Source organism: Pelophylax lessonae (assembly GCF_965119305.1).
Source record: "Pelophylax lessonae genome assembly, chromosome: 1".
Classification (NCBI taxonomy): domain Eukaryota; kingdom Metazoa; phylum Chordata; class Amphibia; order Anura; family Ranidae; genus Pelophylax; species Pelophylax lessonae.
The window spans coordinates 849132027-849154078 of NC_138768.1; the positions used below are offsets into that span (position 1 = coordinate 849132027).

General features: G+C 44.6%; 1 protein-coding gene across 1 annotated transcript; it reads left to right on the forward strand.

Annotated features, from left to right (window-relative positions):
- Nucleotides 1–13254: 13254 nt before the first annotated feature.
- LOC309549800 (vomeronasal type-2 receptor 26-like) lies at nucleotides 13255–14001 on the forward strand (the record flags this gene model as incomplete). The annotated part of the gene is made up of 1 exon (XM_082250304.1): nucleotides 13255–14001. One exon carries the CDS (start codon nucleotides 13255–13257, stop codon nucleotides 13999–14001), a length of 747 nt encoding a protein of 248 aa, XP_082106430.1.
- Between the last annotated feature and the right edge of the window lie 8051 nt (nucleotides 14002–22052).

Sequence of the window (22052 nt, forward strand, 5' to 3'; positions counted from 1 at the left end):
GTCAGGAAAGTACAAATACCCCCCAAATGACCCCTTTTTGGAAAGTAGACATTCCAATGTATTTAATAAGGGGCATGATGAGTTTTTTGAAGTTGTAATTTTTTCCCACAATGCTTTGCAAAATGAAGATTTATTTTTTTATTTTTTTTATTTTTTTTACAAATTGCCGTATTAACAGGTAATTTCTCTCACACAGCACATGTATACTTGCAACTACACCCCAAAACACATTCTACTACTCCTCCTGAGTATGGCGATACCACATGTGTGAGACTTTTTCACAGCCTGGCCACATACAGAGGCCTAACATCCAAGTAGCAGCGTCCGGCATTCTAGGAGCACAAATTACACATATCATTTCCTGACAACATATCGCACTTTTGAAGGCCCTGGAGCACCAGGACAATGGAAACCCCCATAAAATGACCCCATTTTGGAAAGCAAACAGCCCAACGTATAATTTTTGAGGCATAATGAGTCTTTTGAAAATGTCATTTTTTTCCACAAGTTTTTGGAAAATGTGGAAAGAAAATGAAAACACATTTTTTTTACACAAAGCTGTCCATTTATGCAATATTTCTAACACATAGCATGTACATAGCAAAACTTGCACCCCAAAATACATTCTGCTATTCCTCCTGAGTATGGCGATACCACATGTGTAACACTTTTTCACAGCCTGGCCACATACATAGGCCTCACATCCAAGTAACGCTTTACACAAAGTTGTCCATTTATCCACTTTAAGACTGGGCCTATTTTTGACACTTGGTGTTTACAAGCTAAAATCATTTTTTTTGCTAGAAAACTACTTTGAACCCCCAAACATTATATATATATATTTTTTTTAGAAGAGACCCTAGAGAATAAAATGGAGATCGTTGCAATATTTTTTATCACACCATATTTGCGCAGCAGTCTTCCAAATGCGATTTTTTTGAAAAAAATTCACTTTTTTGAACTGAAAAATAAGAAAACAGTAAATTTAGCCCAATTTTTTTCCATAATGTGAAAGATAATGTTACGCCGAGTAATTAGATACCCAACATGTCATGCTTCAAAATTGCGCATGCTCACAGAATGGCGCCAAACATTGGTACTTAAAAATCCCCATAGGCAACATTTTAAAAATTTCTGCAGGTTACTAGCTTAGAGTTACAGAGGAGTTTTAGGGCTCAAATTATTGCACTCGCTCTAACGATCGCGGCGATACCTCACATGTATGGTTTGAACACCGTTTACATATGTGGGCAGGACTTGCGTATGCGTTTGCTTCTGCGCGCGAGCTAATGGGGACAGGGCGCTTTAATTTTTTTTTTTTTTTTTTCCTATTTATTTTATTTATTATTTTTTTATTTTTACACATTTTAAAAAAAAAAACGTTTTGATCATTTTTATTCCTATTACAAGGAATGTAAACATCCCTTGTAATAGAAATAGGCATGACAGGTCCTCTTTATTGTGAGATCTGGGGTCAAAAAGACCTCACACCTCACAACTACACTAAAAAAGAAAAAAAAAAAAAAATTGTTGAAAGAGGAAAAAAAAAAAGCAAAAAAAAAAAGCGGCCCTTTAAACCGGTTGCTAGTCAACGTCTTTTGACGTAGCTCCGGTCCTCCAAGACCATAGAGTTGAATGAGGGCCATCTTGCCCTCACTCGACTTCCTGTCTCTGAGGATCCGGGACCGGATAGTTTTCCCCGCTGCCGGCGGGTCCGGTAAGCTGGGAAAACGTCTGGGACGTGGCAGGAGGGGGGGGCACCTCTTCCCCTGCACCGTAAGGGTAATTCCGCGGCTAATCCGCCACTGGGACCACCCTTATCTGAAAGCCGACCGCCCGCCGTTTCAAAAAATACCGGGGTTATGGGGGCTATCTGCTGCCATAACCCCAGTATTTAGCTTTTAATGGCCGATGCATATAGTCGTTAGGCGGTCAGTAAGTGATTGCATGTATATGGCAAACAGGTGATGATGACTGACGGGGTGACAGGTGACGATGACTGATGGGGTGACAGGTGACGATGACTGATGGGGTGACAGGTGACGATGATTAATGAGGTGACAGGTGATGATGATTGATGAGGTGACAGGTGACAATGATTGATGGGGTGACAGGTGACGATGATTGATGGGGTGACAGATGACAATCACTGACGGGGTGACATGTGACGATGATTGATGGGGTGACAAGTGACGATCACTGATGGGGTGACAAGTGACGATGACTGATGGTGTGACAAGTGACGATGATTGATAGGGTGACAGGTGACGGTGATTGATGGGGTGACAGGTGACGGGCGATGGTCATCGATGGGTGACAGGTGACGGGCGATGGTGCACGGCGGTACTGATGGCAGTCTCTGGTGATCGGTGAACTTTAGGCTATGTTCACATGTGAGCGTAGCAATCACGGGCAGAATCACTGCGATTCTGCCGTGATCCAGAAATCATTGCAAATTGCGGGACGTCTGTGCGTTGCCCGTGATTTGCAATAGCACCCCAAATGCTGTGCGATGTTGCTGCGATTTCCGCCTGCCGAATCGCTGTAACATCGCGCAAACAGTGCATGACGCTCCAAAGAAACTCTTGTACCTTTTTTGGGCGTCATGCGATGTTTGCGCGATGTTACCGCGATTCGGCAGGCGGAAATGGCGGCAACATTGCACAGCGTTTGGGGTGCTATTGCAAATCACGGGCAACGCACAGGCGTCCCGCGATTTGCAATGATTTCCGGATCGCAGGCAGAATCGCGGTGATTCTGCCTGCGATGGATACGCTCACATGTGAACGTTATGGGTGTCAATTTCTGGGCACTGATGAGGTGACTGTTGGGTGACAGGTGACATTGGGGGGGCTAAGGACTGTGTGGGGACCTTTATTAGTGTGCTTTTACTTTGTTACATGTGTACAGAGCAGTAACTCACTATTTCTAGCTCTTCTCCCCTCATACTGGAAACTGTATGAGGAGAGAAGAGCTAGTAACCGTGAGTTACTGCTCTTTGTTTACATTTTGTGATCGGCTGTGAATGGATTCACAGCCGATCACATAGTAAACAGTCACTGTCAGTGACTGTTTACTACCGCCGGTGACAGCTGTGTTCCTACGGAACACAGTGCCACCGACATGACCGCGCTGCGCGCTCCCGATCGCGCATGCGCGGTCATCTTGTGGGCGCCTTCATTGTGATCGTCTGTGTCATTGGAACACAGCCGATCACATGGGAAACAGCCACGCCCATTGGCTGTTTCCCCCCTGCCGGTGACGGGGGGTGTCCCGGGGACACCCCGACACCGGCAGTGTAGGGCGGCGCGCACGCGATCGCGCGCCTGCTTTGCTTAAAGTGCCGCCGTCATATGACGGCGGCCCAGGATAATGGTCGCACCGCTCCGCCGTCATATGACGGCGGGCGGGCGGCAAGCGGTTAATCAGCTACTTGCTGAGTGTACTGATCGGCGTGATCACGCAGCCTCAGTAACTAGTGATGAGTATAGTGTGACGGCGGACTTGGAGGAACCCCAGAATCACCAGACTTGCAGCACGCTCAGCAAGTAGTGGTGAGACACTCTGACTACACCGATCACATCATTGATTGTATTAAGGCTTGTGTTTCTGTTTACCATGTGAGTGCAATTTAATGGGCGATTGGGGTAATAAAGGTTCAAACAATATTATGTCATTTACCTCATTTCTTTATTGCATGAGCATTGGTTTATGGATGGACAAATAGGTAAGCTTCCTACGTGGATGTAAGGTGGATTCATGACGCTGGGTTGTTCTAAAGTGCAAATACACAATAAAGGTGCTTATATGTCAGTGATCTGGTGAGTTTTCTATCCAAAGGGGAGAGGATTACACGAGGTGGGGTGAAAGCACAGACATGACCAAATCTACTTAACAGAGGATTGATTTCATTATCTTTTCTGCTCATCACTAGAGTTGAGCGGACACCTGGATGTCCGTGTTCGGCGGGTTCGGCCGAACTTGAAAAAAAAGTCCGGGTCCGTGTCCCAGACTTTTTCCGAACTTTACCCGGACACCGGACACCGGACACTGAACCCCATTGAAGTCAAAGGGGACCCGAACTTTCAGGCACTAAAATGGCTCTAAAAAAACAATGGAAAGGGCTAGACTGCTGCAAATGGCAGCAACATGTAGTTAAGAGCATGACAAGTGCTCTGCAAACAAATGTGGATAGGGAAATAACTTAAAACAACAAAAAAAACTGAAAAATAAAACAATTTTCTTCATCTGTGAAGGACGAGGCCCATATGGAGTAGGAGGGAGGTTGAGGTGGCGGTGGATGTGGCGGTGTAGGTGGAAGCGGCGGTGGAGGGGGACGAGGTAGCCATGTTGGTGGAGTACTCAAAACAGCACAACAGGGCACACAGGTCTCGCATGGAGGCCCAGTTATTGGTGGTGAAGTGGTGCTGTTCTGCAGAGTGACTCACGCGTGCGTGCTGCAGCTGAAACTCCACTATGGCCTGCTGCTGCTCACACAGTCTTTCCAGCATGTGCAAGATGGAGTTCCACCTTGTGGGCACATCACATATGAGGTGGTGAGTGGGAAGGCCGAAGTTACGCTGCAGCGCTGACAGGCGAGCAGCAGCAGGGGAAAAACGCCGAAAGTGCGAACATACGGCCCACACTTTCTGCAGCAGCTCTGACATATCGGGGTAATTTTGAAGGAACCTCTGCACCACCAAATTCAGCACATGCGCCAGGCAAGGGATGTGCGTCAAACCGGCTAGGCCCAGAGCTGCTATGAGATTTCGCCCGTTATCGCACACCACCAGGCCGGGCTTGAGGCTCACTGGCAGCAACCACTCATCGGTCTGCTGTTCCATGCTCCTCCACAACTCCTGCGCGGTGTGTTGTTTTTCCCTCAAACAGGCAAGTTTTAAAAGTGCCTGCTGTCGTTTACCCCTGGCTGTGCTGAAGTTGGTAGTGAAGGTGTTACGCTGACCGGATGAGGAGGCAGTAGAGGATGAGGAAGCGGAGTAGGAGGAGTTAGGAACAGGAGGCAAACTGAAGCGCCCTGCAATCCTCGATGGTGGAAGGACATGCGCCAAATTGCTATCCGCCTTAGGCCCATCCGCCACTGCATTTACCTAGTGTGCCGTTAGGGAGATATAATGCCCCTGACCGTGCTTACTGGTCCACGTATCGGTAGTTAGGTGGACCTTGCCACAGATGGCGTTGTGCAGTGCACACCTGATTTTTTCCCCCACTTGGTTGTGCAGGGAAGGGATGGCTTGCCTGGAAAAGTAGTGGTGGCTAGGCACGACATACTGTGGGACAGCCACCGACATAAGGTTTTTAAAACTGTGCGTCTCCACCAGACGGAATGACAGCATTTCAAAGCCAATAATTTTGAAATGCTGGCATTCAGGGCCAGGGATCGCGGGTGGGTAGGGGGGTACTTCCTCTTCCTCTCAAGTGTTTGGGAGATGGAAAGCTGAACGCTTCCACGGGACATTGTGGAGATGGTTGGTGACCCAGGTGGTGGTGTTGCTGACAGATAGTCTGTTTGCGGGGTGGCAGGTGCCGGTATCACTACAGAGGTGGATGAAGAGGCCGAGACTGCAGCAGAAGAGGAAGCAGGAGGAGCCAGAGACCTTTCTTGGTTTTGAAGGTGTCTACTCCACTGCAGCTCGTGCTTTGCACTTAGATGCCTGATCATGCAGGTTGTGCTCAGGTTGAGAAGGTTTATGCCTCGCTTCAGGCTCTGATTGCACAGGGTGCAAACCACTCGTGTCCTGTCATTAGCAAATTTTCTGAAGAACTTCCACGCTAGAGAACTCCTTTGAGCTGGCTTTGGTGCGCTCGGTCCCTTGCTGCGTTGGGCAGTAGCAGGCGTAGTGTCTAGGGCACGGCCACTCCGCTTCTGCACCCTGCTCCCTCTTCTGCTGTGCTGGTGGCTCTGTGCGACCACCGCCTCTTCCTCCAAACTACTCAGGTCACCTGCATGACCTTCATTCCATGTGGGGTCGAGGACCTCATCGGCCTCCACATCATCTTCCACCCAGTCTTCACCCCTGCCCTCCTTGTCGGTCTCCACAATGCTGAGTGCCGCAGCAGTTGGCACCTGCGTTTCGTCATCATCGGAGACGTGCCGCGATGGTCCTTCCATGTACTCATCTTGAGAAATAAGTGGTTGGGCATCGCTGCACTCAATCTCTTCCACTTCTGGGGCAGGGCTAGGTGGATGGCCCTGGGAAACCCTGCTGACAGAGTCATCAAAAAGAAGAAGAGACTGCTGTATGGCTTGGGGCTCAGACTGCTTGCCTGATTTGCAAGGGGGTGAGGTGAAAGACGGTTGGACATCGGCTGCAGGTGCCAACTCTGACCTTTCTGCAGCAGACTGGGTGGGAGACAATGTGAAGGAACTGGAGGCACTGTCAGCAAACTAATCTACTATCGCCTCTACTTGTTCTTGCCTCAACACTTGTAGAGGCGCATGATGCCCTACCAAATACTGCTGCAGGTTCTGTCGCCTACTCACACTTGAGGAAGGTGTTTCACTTGTGCGTGTAGCTGGCACAGATCGACCACGTCCTCTCCTTGCAACAGGAGCTCTACCAGCAGCACCAAGACCCAGGCCACAGCCCCTATTTGATGGTCTCCTCATATTTCTGTAATTTATGATCTTGCAATAGAAAGGTGTTTATTGAATAACGGAACAAAACAACAACAGTATCGCACGGGTATATCTCAGAGTCAAATATGCAAACTATGCTGCAATTTAATTTTTTTTACCGCAAAAGGGTGTTTATTAAATAACGGAATAGAAAAACAGTATACAAATACAACGGGTGTATCTCACAGTCAAATATGCAAAGCATGCCACAATTTAAATGTTTTTACCCCAAAAGGGTGTATATTGAATAGCGGAATAGAAAAAAGGATATAAAACGGTGTATCTCACACGTACAAACACAGACTAGGCCCCGATTACAATTTTTTGTACCCTAAAGGGAGGATGATTATGAGGAAGAGGAGTAGGAGGAGTTCGGAACAGGAGGCAAACTGAAGCGCCCTGCAATCCTCGGCAGTGGAAGGAGATGCGCCAAACAAATTTAAAAGGTGTATCTCACATGTACCGATACAGAATATGCCGCAATTTAATTTTTTTCACCCCAAAAGGGTGTATATTGAATAGCGGAATAGAAAAAAGGATATAAAACGGTATATCTCACACGTACAAACACAGACTAGGCCCCAATTACAATTTTTTGTACCCTAAAGGGAGGATGAGGATGAGGAGTAGGAGGAGTTAGGAACAGGAGGCAAACTGAAGCGCCCTGCAATCCTCGGCGGTGGAAGGAGATGCGCCAAACAAATTTAAAACGTGTATCTCACATGTACCGATACAGACTATGCCGTAATTCAATTTTTTTCACCCCAAAAGGGTGTATATTGAATAGCGGAATAGAAAAAAAATTATAAAACGGTGTATCTCACACGTACAAACACAGAATAGGCCCCGATTACAATTTTTTGTACCCTAAAGGGAGGATGAGGAAGAGGAGTAGGAGGAGTTCGGAACAGGAGGCAAACTAAAGCGCCCTGCAATCCTCGGCGGTGGAAGATGCGCCCCAAAAATTTGAAAGGTGTATCTCACACGTACCGATACAGACTATGCCGCAATTTAATTTTTTTGACCCCAAAAGGGTGTAGATTGAATAGTGGACTAGAAAAAAGTATATAAAAAGGTGTATCTCAGACGTACAAACACAGACTATGCCGCAATTTAATTTGTTTTACCCCAAAAGGGTGTATATTGAATAGCGGAACAGAAAAAAATTTATAAAACAGTGTATCTCACACGTACAAACACAGACTAGGCCCCGATTACAATGTTTTGTACCCTAAAGGCAGGATGAGAATAAGGAAGAGGAGTAGGAGGAGTTCAGAACAGGATGCAAACTGAAGCGCCCTGCAATCCTTGGCGGTGGAAGATGCGCCCAAAAAACGTTGAAAGGTGTATCTCACACGTATCGATACAGACTATGCCACAATTTAATTTTTTTCACCCCAAAAGGGTGTATATTGAATAGCGGAATAGAAAAAAGTATATAAAATTGGTGATTTTTTAATAGCACATGTGAACACAGCAGTGTCTTATGTTTTATGTCACGGTCAGCAGCAGGCTATGAAGGGAAAAAAAAATCCCCTTTAAATTTGTAATTTTTAAATAGCAGATTAGTACAGACTATGCCGCAATTTAATTTTTTTTACCCCAAAAGGTTGTATATTGAATAGCGGAATAGAAAAAAGGATATAAAACGGTGTATCTCACACGTACAAACCCAGACTAGGCCCCGATTACAATTTTTTGTACCCTAAAGGCAGGATGAGGATGAGGAGTAGGAGGAGTTCGGAACAGGAGGCAAACTGAAGCACCCTGCAATCCTCGGTGGTGGAAGATGCGCCCCAAAAAATTTGGAAGGTGTATCTCACACGTACCAATACAGACTATGCCGCAATTAAATTTTTTTTACCCCAAAAGGGTGTAGATTGAATAGCGGAATAGAAAATATGATATAAAAAGGTGTATCTCACACGTACAAACCCAGACTAGGCCCCGATTACAATTTTTTGTACCCTAAAGGCAGGATGAGGAGTAGGAGGAGTTCGGAACAGGAGGCAAACTGATGCACCCTGCAATCCTCGGCGGTGGAAGTTGCGCCCCAAAAATTTGGAAGGCGTATCTCACACGTACCGATACAGACTATGCCGCAATTTATTTTTTTCTACCCCAAAAGGGTGTCGATTGAATAGCGGAATAGAAAATATGATACAAAAAAGTGTATCTCACACGTACAAACCCAGACTAGGCCCCGATTACAATTTGTTGTACCCTAAAGGCTGGATGAGGAGTAGGAGGAGTTCAGAACAGGAGGCAAACTGAAGCACCCTGCAATCCTCGGCGGTGGAAGATGCGCCCCAAAAATTTGGAAGGTGCATCTCACACGTACCGATACAGACTATGCCGCAATTTAATTTTTTTTACCCCAAAAGGGTGTAGATTGAATAGCAGAATAGAAAATATGATATAAAAAGGTGTATCTCACACGTACAAACCCAGACTAGGCCCCGATTACAATTTTTTGTACCCTAAAGGCAGGATGAGGAGTAGGAGGAGTTCGGAACAGGAGGCAAACTGAAGCACCCTGCAATCCTCGGCGGTGGAAAATGCGCCCCAAAAATTTGGAAGGTGTATCTCACATGTACCGATACAGACTATGCCGCAATTTAAATTTTTTTACCCCAAAAGGGTGTAGATTGAATAGCGGAATAGAAAATATGATATAAAAAGGTGTATCTCACACGTACAAACCCAGACTAGGCCCCGATTACAATTTTTTGTACCCTAAAGGCAGGATGAGGAGTAGGAGGAGTCCGGAACAGGAGGCAAACTGAAGCACCCTGCAATCCTCGGTGGTGGAAGATGCGCCCCAAAAAATTTGGAAGGTGTATCTCACATGTACCAATACAGACTATGCCGCAATTTAATTTTTTTTACCCCAAAAGGGTGTAGATTGAATAGCGGAATAGAAAATATGATATAAAAAGGTGTATCTCACACGTATAAACCCAGACTAGGCCCCGATTACAATTTGTTGTACCCTAAAGGCTGGATGAGGAGTAGGAGGAGTTCAGAACAGGAGGCAAACTGAAGCACCCTGCAATCCTCGGCGGTGGAAGATGCGCCCCAAAAATTTGGAAGGTGCATCTCACACGTACCGATACAGACTATGCCGCAATTTAATTTTTTTTACCCCAAAAGGGTGTAGATTGAATAGCAGAATAGAAAATATGATATAAAAAGGTGTATCTCACACGTACAAACCCAGACTAGGCCCCGATTACAATTTTTTGTACCCTAAAGGCAGGATGAGGAGTAGGAGGAGTTCGAAACAGGAGGCAAACTGAAGCACCCTGCAATCCTCGGCGGTGGAAGATGCGCCCCAAAAATTTGGAAGGTGTATCTCACACGTACCGATACAGACTATGCCGCAATTAAATTTTTTTACCCCAAAAGGGTGTAGATTGAATAGCGGAATAGAAAATATGATATAAAAAAGTGTATCTCACACGTACAAACCCAGACTAGGCCCCGATTACAATTTTTTGTACCCTAAAGGCAGGATGAGGATGAGGAGTAGGAGGAGTTCGGAACAGGAGGCAAACTGAAGCACCCTGCAATCCTTGGCGGTGGAAGATGCGCCCAAAAAACTTTGAAAGGTGTATCTCACACGTATCGATACAGACTATGCCACAATTTAATTTTTTTCACCCCAAAAGGGTGTATATTGAATAGCGGAATAGAAAAAAGTATATAAAATTGGTGATTTTTTAATAGCACATGTGAACACAGCAGTGTCTTATGTTTTATGTCACGGTCAGCAGCAGGCTATGAAGGGAAAAAAAAATTCCCCTTTAAATTTGTAATTTTTGAATAGCAGATTAGTACAGACTATGCCATAATTTAATTTTTTTTTTACCCCAAAAGGGTGTATATTGAATAGTGGAATAGAAAAAAGTATATAAAATTGGTGATTTTTCAATAGCACATGTGAACACAGCAGTGTCTTATGTTTTATGTCTTGGTCAGCTCAGCAGCAGGCTATGAAGGGGAAAAAAAAAAAAATTCCCCTTTAACTTTGTAATTTTTAAATAGCAGATTAGAACAGCAATCTGTAGTAAAATATAGCTGAATGCTGCACACAACAGACTGATAAAAAGAGCTTATAAAGACATGGGTCACATGCTTCAGATGGCCAATCACAGCTACTAATACATTAGTAGGCATGGCTGGGATGACTTAAGGCACACCAGTTAAACGCTTGTTGATTGGCTCTTGAAAGCCCGCCATTAAAAGCGCGCCATTACATACAAAACAGGAAATAAAATTACCGAACACGGATTTTAAACTCGAACATACAGTAAAGTTTTCGGGTCCGTGTCCGGGTAGCAAAAATCCAATTATCCGGTACGGACCCGAATAATACAGTCCGTGTTCGCTCAACACTACACATCACCTATCATGATTTGGCCTCATATCTATATCTATGGATTATGCATTGACTTTATTATGATTATTTTAAAGGCATTTAGTTAATCTGTTTTAATGTTACAGCGCTGCCTTACCTGATTGGTGGTTTTCATTTTCAGCTTTTTTCTTTTCTTTATGTATTTATTTAATGGTAGCAGCAAGGCATGTAGGCCTTCACTATAGGTGTCAATATTAACATTGTTTTATATTATTTTAATTTGGCACTGGCGCTGGGGTTGGTTTTACTAATATTGTATTGCCTTTAGTATTATGTAGAACTACTTTCCTAACTCCCATCCACAACTGATGTAACAAGGGGGAATTGCCAAAAGATATGCAGAAGTCAGTCCAGCTCTTTGTGTCATCTCCAACACATCTTGGAACCTTGGGGATAAAATGTATGCAAGAGTACTGAAACCCTATATCACCTTTATGGTAACTTGTATCCCTGTTCGAGGAAGTGGTTTAATGGTGAAAAATAGGGGGACAGCCCTTTTCGGGAAAAATTTAGATGGATGACTGCGATAGTGGCACCAATTGTGGAATGTTCTTTAAAGGATGAATAGTGATTAACTATTTCCTGCCCATGCTATACCGGAAAATGAAGCGCGGGCTTCCAATGGTGGGAGGGCATCCATGGATGTCCTCCCATGATTGCACTCCCTGTGCTCACCATGCAGCCTGTTCTGAGATCAGGGCAAAGGGCCAATAACAGCAGCCCTTTACCACGTGATCAGCTGTCAGCCAATGAAAGCTGATTGCAGAATGTAAACACAAGCCAGTTATCGGCTTTTCTCCCCCCACGCTGTCTGTGAGGAGAGAAGAAGAAAGCCGATAACTGGCTTCTGTTATAGGTCCCAACAGTGCCACCAGTGGTGCTAATCAGTGCCCACCGATGCCACCTATCAGTGCTGCCTGCCAATGCAGCCTACCAGTGCCCATCAGTGCCACCTATCAGTGCCCACCAGTGCTGCCTATCAGTTCTGCCTACCAGTGCCACCTCTCAGTACCAACTATTAGTGCAGCATCATCAATGCCTTCACATCAGTGCCCACCAGTGTCACTACATCAGTGCCACCTATCAGTGCTGCCTCATCAGTGTTGCCTCATCAGTGCATATCAGTGCCCATCAGCGCAGCCTATCAATGCCAATCAGTGCAGCCTCATCAGCACACATCAGTGAAGGAGAAAAATTATCTGTTTGCAAAATGAAAATGTTTTTTTTTTCTAAATTTTTGGTCTTTTTTTGTTTGTTTAGCAACGAAAAAAAAAGGCCAAGTGGTGATTAAATACCACCAAAATAAAGCTCTATTTGTGTGAAAAAAAATAAATAAAAATGTTGCTAGGGTAGAGTGTTGCATGCCCGCACAATTGTCATTCAAAGTGTAGCAATGCTGAAAAATGAAAATGGGCTTGGGCAGAAAGGGGTTAAAAGTGCCAAGTAGGCAAGTGGTTAATGGAACCCAAGGGAGAGCAGATAGGGCCACTGGTGAAGAGTGCTGTTTAATGCCCGTCTACAGTTTGGACCGTGGCATTGAACATCATGTTACCACTCTGGAAATGTGCAAGGCCTTATAATATTGCTCCAGGTCGGGGAGGCCAATTCCCCAGAATCTTTTCAGGCTGGTGAGCAAGGACAGTCTTGGGTAAATTTGTCACTCCAGATGAACTTGGTTAGCGTGGTGGGCAGGGATGCAAAGAAAGATTGGGGGATTTTGATAGGTAGTGTTTGAATTAGATATAAAGTCTGTGGTAACGTTGTCATTTTGAAAGCATTACACATGCCAAACCATGTAAGTCTTAACGTGGGCCACTTTCAAAGGTCCGTTCGAAGTTTTATGAATTTTGGGGTAAAATTGGCCTTGTAACGTGTGAAGGGATTTTGAGTAATTTTGGTACCCAAGTACTTCAGACCTGTTCTTCTTTAATAAATATATCAGATATGTTTAAATTAATAACACTGCTAATTAAAATACATTAGTCTGTCGATAATAAAAGATAATGACAATAAAAAATGGCATCTTGTTGATTTCACAGACAGTAAAAACTGCATAAAATGTTTGGATACTGAGTGGTCAAATGATGAGAAGACTGATTGCATTCCCAAAACTGAAGAATATTTGTCGTACACCGATGGACTTGCTATAGCTCTCTCTTCTGCCTCAATTCTCTTTTTGATTATCACTGTTCTCATAATGATAGTTTTTATATCAAACCATAGCACACCAATTGTAAAAGCCAATAACAGGAATCTAAGTTTCATTCTTCTTGTGTCTAATCTAATGTCATTCCTATGTGTGTTCTTGTTCATTGGTCGTCCTACCGACACAACCTGTATGTATCGCCAAGTCTTGTTTGGAATTGTCTTCTCAACTGCGGTTTCTTCTGTTTTAGCCAAAACAATCACAGTCTATGTTGCTTTCAAAGCTTCCAAACCAGGAAGTCACTGGAGAAAAATAATTGGGAACAAGGTGTCAATTTTTATAGTCTTGTTTTGTTCCTGTGTACAAATTTTAATTAGCATAGCTTGGCTGTCCATTAATCCTCCTTACCAGGAAATGGACATTCACTCCAGCAATATAAAGATCATTGTTCAATGTAATGAAGGTTCAGTTATTGGCTTCTATTCTGTTTTAGGGTATATGGGGTTTCTGGCATCTGTCAGCTTTGTTATAGCATATATATCCAAAATGTTACCAGATAGTTTTAATGAAGCCAAATACATCACCTTCAGCATGCTGGTGTTCTGCAGTGTCTGGATTGCCATGATTCCAGCCTATCTGAGCACCAAAGGGAAATATATGGTAGCTGTAGAAATTTTTGCCATACTGTCTTCAAATGCTGGACTTTTAGGCTGTATATTTTTACCAAAATGTTACATTATTTTATTCAACCCATCCGTTAATACAAAAGGTTACATTCTTAGTCATGGAAAAAAATAAACATGTACAGTAAACCCCCGCTCCATCGCGGTTCAGTTTTTGCGGTCCCGGTATATCGTGTTTTTTTTTTTTTATGTTATTTTACTATATAAATCATTAAAAATGAAATATTTTTGTGTCTTCCATAGCTCTTGCTATGTCTCTCAGTATCTTTTATGTGTTTAAATGAGTTTCTATTGTTTTAAAATTGTGTTTAAAGACCTTAAAATGCTTTTACACGTACAGTGACAGTACAAAAACATGCCTACAATGCATTTTAATAGGGTTTTTCTATTTCGCGGATTTTCACTTTTCGCGGCTGGGTCCGGAACGTAACCCCCGCAATGGAAGGGGGTTTACTGTAAATATATTGTTGGACCCTTCCCCAAAACTGGCATTTTAGTTTTACATAGCAGTTTGTAGTCCAATCAGAATGATCAACAATTCAATTATTTTTGATTCCCCTAAATATTTTCATGGAAAGCTGTTTAATTTATGGAGATCCACACAATTCAGTAATTCAATGAACTTTGATAGTTGCATTATTCTCTATTGTTTGGACTGATGTGCATGATTACATTCCCATGAATAAAAAAAACTATATACAAAAGAATTGTGCCTGTTTGACATTTTTAAAAAAAAAAATTCATATTGGTGGCTGGCAAACTGACACACATACATGCGAAAATGCAATTTTTTTTTTCTTAAATGTTTTGATTTAATGGAGAAAGAGTAGGACCCTTTCTTGAGTTTTTATTGCTATCTGTTGTGCCAGTTTAGCCACTGTTGCTGAGGGAGAAAGTGAGAAAAAAACCCTTCATTTTTGAGTTATCAAGGTGAATAGAAGTAGATACAAGGTAAGAGTAGAACAGATAAGAATAAATCTTCTCATGGAAGCACCTGTTCTAGTGACAACGTAGGGAAAAGGGAAAACCCTTCTACTTTGCAGAGATTTCCTCTTAACCACTTGACCTCCTTCATGACCAGGGCATTTTTTGCTATTGAGCACTCTACTGTTTTAACTGGCAATTGGATACTGAGTGGCCAAGGTATTTAGTAAGAGGCATGGTGACTTTTTTAATTTCAAGAAATTTTTATTGAGAAAACGAGATTACAAATTTGGAATCAACAGTGTAATAACAAACAATAAATCAGAACAATCGGTAACATTCATAAGACATTTGTCCCCTAGTACAATAACTGAGTGGGATACCATGTCAGAACATAGCTTAGTATACCCAACCATAACCAATGTGGAAGCAGATATTCAACCTGGACCAAGGTGAGGCCCTCCCGCGCACCCCTATCGGGAACCAGCTGTACGCAGGGAGGGGAACCCCCAGGCCGGAGGCCGGAGCGAGGATGAGGTCAGGCAGGGCCCACATGGCTTCCCTCTACCCGTTGAAGGTGAAGAACATATCTATACCCACCCCACGGTCCAGAAACACCAATCAGTATCAGGCAGCTAAAGGATGGGGCGTGAGAAGAGAATGCCAACTAAGACCTATTAGGGTCCAACCATAAAGTTACAGAGAAGAGGAGGGAGGGAAGGGAGGGATAGAGCAGAAAAAGAAAGAGGAAAGGGGAACAAGAGAATAGAATTATGTCCAGGGAGAGCTCACCGCCACGAGATCCGTCCAATGAGGGAGGCAGGGGTTCTGGTCTCTATAGGGGGACTTTCACATAAATTGCCCATGGTTCCCATGTAGATTTAAACTTAGCTGAAGAATTTTACAGTATACTAACCAGCCTCTCTTGTGTCATAATCCATGAAATTTTCCATTTAGCCCTATAGAAGGATACCGAGGGGCATTTCCAAGCTCCCGCTATGGTTAATTTGGCTCCCGTTAGGATAAAGTGAATGAGACGCCAGTGAGTTTGCGGATAACATTAAAGACTTTATTCCAAAAACCCCTAAGCTTGGGGCAAGACCACCATGTATGTAACATATCACCCACCATATCACAGCCCCTAAAACATAATGGAGAGGCCGAGGAGAACATCCGTGAAAGTCTGGACGGGACCAAATACCACCGCATTTGAACCTTAAGATTGGCTTCGATCAGGGCCACATTTAGCACTCCGCGGGAGGCTCTAGTAGAGGCACGAAACCATTCCTCCACAGACCATTCACTTGCCAGATCAGTCTCCCATGCTTCCATATAGGCTGTTTTCGTGGATTTCGAGGCCAAGGAGTTATATATGATTGAGATTCCGCCCTCCCTATCTGATAATTCACCACACCAGGCTTCATAAGAGGAAGTAGTGGGGGGGGGGGACTGGCTTAGTTATCCATAAAGAGTGTAAAAAATGTTTTAGTTGAAGAAACCTGTAATTTTCGGAAATCGGCATCCTCAGTTTAGTTTTACAGTAGGAATCCGTGATGGGACACGAACGTGTAAAAAAGTGTCCTATCCTGAAGAGACCCTTATCCAACCACCATTGAAACGCCTGAATATCCTCGCCCAGGGGAAACAGTGGGTTCCGAAAGATATGAGCTAAGGGTTTGATGGGAGAGACTAGTGCCGGATGAGTTCTGAGAGAGTCCCACAATCTAAACGAATGCGAAAGAGTCGGGGAGAGAATCAAGGGTGTTCCGTGGGGCCGCCTGTCGTTCAATAAGTACCCAGTCAGGGATATCAGAGCGCTTGTAGATCTCTGAAATTTGGGCCAATCGGGCAGCCTGGAAATACTACCACAAATTAGGCACTCCCAGACCACCCTGCCTTCTAAAGCGAAACAAAACTGTCCGCGATAGTCTATAACCCTTAGAGCCCCATATAAATTTGGTGATCCTAGTTTGTAAGTTCTGTATAAACCGTTTAGGAATCGGGAGAGGGAGTGATCTGAAGTAATATAATATTTGGGGTAGAATAGTCATCTTTATGGAGTGTATTCTTCCCAGCCAAGAGAGGCACAGGTTTTTCCAGCTGTTAAGGTCAGAAATGACCTGTTTAAACAACCCCGGGTAGTTAGCTGCAAACAATTGTTCTACCTTGGGAGTTAATTTGATGCCTAAGTAGGGGATGGAGGAATCTGCCCAAGAGAAGTTAAAATTGCACTGGAGATTAGATACCTCCATCTGAGGGAGATTAACATTCAGAGCCAGAGATTTCGAGAAGTTCACTCTTAAGCCCGAGACTCTGGAGAAGGCCTCCAGGGTCCGGCAGACATTCAGTAACGAGACCAAGGGAGTCGTTAAAAATAAAAGTAAGTCATCCGCAAATAGAGCGCATGTGTGGGTAGACGGGCCGCAACGAACCCCGTTGATATCCGGGTCATCCCTAATAGAGATAGCCAGAGATTCTATTGCTATGGCAAAAAGCAGGGGTGACAGAGGGCACCCCTGCCTAGTGCCACTAGAGATCGAAAGCGGGGTCGAGTAGTGGCCCTGAAATTTAATCCGTGCCTCAGGAGTGGAATATAGCGCCCCAATGATATTCATGAAGGAAGGACCAAACCCCCAGTGCAAACAAATAAGTCCACAAAACAAAAACAACAAGTAACAAAATAAGTTTGTGTATGTAGGATGTAATAAAGGTGGCCAGACGGTCAGCTAATATTTTAGTCATAAGTTTAAGATCATTATTTATCAACAAAATAGATCTATAATTATTAACGAGACTCGGATCTTTGTCCGGTTTGGGTATGACTGAAATGAAAGCTGAGTTGAGTGACCTTTTCTAGTGTAGAGCCAGTGCGAAGAGCGTTGAAGAAAGCCGCTAAGTGAGGGGCCAATGTAGGTGCAAAGGTTTTATAATATATGTTGGAGAAGCCGTCCGGCCCTGGCGCAGAGCTCGTTTTAGTCCGTTTAATAGCCCTCAAAATCTCATCCTTCGAAAAGGGTAGGTCAAGATCTGCGCTATGTTGTTCGCTTAGTTGAGGAAGGGAGAGGGAGGAAAGGTAGGATTGCACATCTGTCAGTGCTGGGGGCGAAGCAGGATTGTAAATGTCGTGAAAGAATTCTCGAAAAGCCTGTAAAATTCACTGTGGGTTCTGAGTTAAAGTCCCCCCCGCTACTTTGAGTTTCGGAAGCGCCTGCATACGATGTTTGGGATGTAGTCTGTGAGCCAGAAATGAGCCCATTCTATCCGTTTGATGGTAAAATTTAGCCGAGGTCCACCTTAAATGTTTTTCGGCTTTAGTAGTTAAAGCCAGGTTAAGAGAGAGCCTGGCAGCACCCAGAGCTTCCGCCGATTGTCTAGAAGGGTTCTGTTTATGTTTATCGCTGAGTTCCCTGAATTCCTTATCAAGTCGTTCAACGTCAGCTTTATGTGCTTTAAGGGTACGCAAGGAAATTTGGATGAGCACCCCTCTAATCGTGGCCTTGTGTGCCGCCCATAATGTCTCCCGGGAAACGTCCTTAGTGTCATTTAATTGAAAATATTCCCGAATAGCCCCCTCAATCTTGTTAACAATGCTAGGATTACTCAGGAGAGATTCATTGAGTTTCCATGTGTATCGATGGACATCACATGTTTCCATGTGTATCGATGGACATCGATCACGCGTTTCATCGCGTGATCGATGTCCACCGCCCAGCAGGTGCAGATATAAACCCGAGTGATCAGACCAGGAAACATCCCTGATATAAGATTTAGAAGCCTGAGGTACATGAGGCGAAGATATGAGGATGTGGTCTATCCTAGCAAAAGAAAGATGTGGATGAGAAAAATTAGTGTAATCTCTTCCATTTGGGTTGGTCTCCCTCCAAATGTCCACCAGACCCTGTCTAGCCAAGAGCTGTCAGATCCGCAGACTTTGTTTAGTCAGAGCCAGTCGCTGGTGTGACAGAGGTTTCTTTTTGTCAAGGCTCTGGTCATACGCTATATTAGAATCTCACCCAAAAATCAACACCCCCTCCAATAAAGGGGACAAGGCATTAAACATTGAGAGGAAAAACTGGTATTGGTTTAGATTAGGAGCGTAATATGAAACAAAGGAGTACAGGGTACCTGCTATGTGACCTTTGACCAGTATAAACCGTCCTTCAGGATCTGAGTGTGTGGACACCATAGTGAAGGGACAGTTGCGAGAAAAAAGAACCGCAACCCCCTTCGTTTTTTTGTGCGCATTAGCCAGATAGAAGGAGGGATATTTAGCATGTAAAAAGGTAGGTTTATAGTGCTGTGCAAAATGAGTCTCCTGCAGCAACAATACATCTACCCTTTGGGCATGAAAGTTCTGTAGTATCTTCCTGCGTTTGGTGGGTGAGTTAAGGCCCTGAGCGTTTTGCGAGGCTATTTTAAGCTGGGGGGAACGTGTGTCACAAGTAGCCATGGAAGATGGGAGAATTCTCTAGCATAAATTAAGTGGTCTTACCTGACAAGGAGGAAGGTCTGGTACCAAGATGAAGGCGGTTCAAGGCTGCTCTGAGTTCCCATGGAGAGGTCTCCCTGGACAATGGAGATGAAAAGAAAGGGTGAGACAGAAGAAAGAAGCAAAAATAAGGGACCAATATGCCAGTGCCCCAGCATGAAGGGGCCACAGGCGGGAATAAGGATACCCGTACAAGGGGCCAGTAAATACAAAACCGACTTGGACTGAAAACACATGTCAACATGAAGACAAGACTAACAAACAAAGACATACAACATAGAAGGTCCCGAAAGACCCAAAGTAAAGAAAATGTGCTTTCCCCTGAGGAGAGGGAAAGCCCCATGTTGGTAGAACTGAAAAACCAGCTACCAAAATGGGGAGAGGGGCATGATCACCGCCCCAGTGATCCGGATCCCCAAACATCAGCTAAGCTTATTAAGAACCCAATAACAATGCATATAGAAAACCAAAAATTGAGTACATTGGGAAGCCAACAAAAATAATCCTGGTGTAGAGGGCTACCAGTAGCCATGCAAACCTAGAGCGCATAGCCATGTCTAGGATCCCAGTGACTCAAAGCACGTATACAAGGAGCTCCTTTTAAGTCTTAAATATCACAATAATATAAAAAAAAACAGAATCGTAAACGACCCAGTCCTTGTAATGCAAAAGGTAAAAATGAGAAGCAATATAGAGAAAAAATAGAAATAAAAAGCAAGCTGTTGTTCAGGAAAGTTCCAGAAGACGTCCACAGGTGTAGTGAAGCCAGGAGTTGAGAAGAAGAGTTTCAGGGCGGGCGGCCATCTTTAGATTTCTTGGACTTGGTTGTATGCCATAAAGGTGAAAGCGGGCTGGAAGGAAGTTGTCGCTTGGTGGAACTGGAAGCCGTAGAAGTGGGCGGGACCCAGGTTCTTGAGAGATGAGATGTCGTTTGAGAAGAAGTTTTTCACCTTCATGAAAGGAAGAAAACGTATAGGATCTTTGCTTGTATTCAAATTTGAGACTGAAGGGAAACAGCCAGCGGTATTTGATGTTATGTTGGATCAAAGCAGTCAGCAGAGGCTTAAATGATCTGCGACGCTGAATAGTGGTCGGGGATAAATCAGTGAAGATTTGAATAGGCATGCCTTGGAATGAGAGGTTTTTGGTGGAGCGAGATTTCCGCATAACGTCCTCTTTAACGCCATAATAGTGAGGTTTCACTATGATGTCTCTGGGTAGGCCATCCTGACGGGGAAATTGTAAAGCCCTATGAGCCCTGTCCAGCTCCAGCTTATGTGGGGCTATGTCAGGCAAAAGGCCCCTAATGAGGGACTGCACTGCAGCCGATACATCCTGTACGGATTCAGGGATCCCCCTGATCCTGAAGTTATAATGCCTGCTGCGGTTTTCCAAATCATCTATTTTTAACATAGCCGTTTCCAACTGGTCATGTAACTCCTGAAGGTGATCAGAGTTCTGGTTAGATTGGAGTACTGTGTGTTCAAGCTTGGTTTCTACTAATTCAATGTGGGAACCAAGGTTAACAAGATCAGCCTTAATTTCCCCTGTCATTTTAGAAGCTGTGGCAGTCAGGCCTCTGTCCAGCAGTTCAGCAAATTTATTAAACATAACTTCCATTTGGGCTTGTGGACAGGGGGAGAATGCAGCTCCAGAGTAAGGAGACTGTGGATGGGCCACCCCTGCATCCATGGGAGACCCTGGCATGGTGGATAACGATAACATCAAGCCGATCAGCGATTCTGTGGAGGCTGGAGAGACTGACCCCCCTTGTGGCACACTCACAGGGGAGCGCCCCGCAGGACTTGCCGACATACCTTTTCCCAGTAATGAGGAGGAATGCAGCGGAGTGCTGGGGCCGATCGGTGCGGCATCCGCCATCTTGGCTATTCCTGTCAGGGTTTCCGGGGCCTAAAAGAGTGCAGAAAGGTCCCTGCGGACCAAGCCCGAGGACATAGGGCTGATCAGCGGGCTTTCCCCCACCTTCCGGTGCCGGTGGTTACAGGCTGTGGGTCCGTGAAGCGGCGCGGGGATCCGGACTTGTCTGGGGCGGGACGGAGCTCTGGCTTCAAGTGGCCATCTTGGAGCTGCCGCGCATGCGCTCTCCCATGGTGACTTTTTTAAAGATGTTTTTCACAATTCTGCTTATAAGTAATCATATGATTGCTGTGATTAGTCATGCCAATCACATGATACCCTGGCCACTCACAGCAGATGGGTACAGGGCAACATGGTCCGTCACAGGATCACACCATTGTGTGCCCCAGGGGGATGCACCAGAGCACATGTGATGAGTGATTCACCAGTACGTCACTTAGCCTGCAGCTGCTACTCGCCTGCAGCTGCTACTCGCCTGCAGTAAATGTACTGTGGGCAAGTGGAAAGTGGTTAATTTCTGTTGCATGTTTAGGGCAGAAGGTGAAATCTCTTTACCACCTTCTCGCTCAGCATATAGGTAAATGGCGGAGGCTTAGGGCACTGTTGTTCTGGGACGACGTCATCTCAGAACGCGTCTCTTGCGCGGCTGCAGTTCCGCGAAGCGGTGCAATCTCTTCAGCTGTTCCAACTGACACAGGCTAATAATGATCACTGTACTGGCCCGCTGTCAGTACCATGTGATCGCTGTGACCAATCACAGCAGATCACATGACCATTGTAAACAATGGAAGTTTTCCTTTCATGTCATTCATTGTATACAATTGTGTTGCTAGCTGTGATTGGTCACAGTGATCACATGGTATAGACAGGACCAA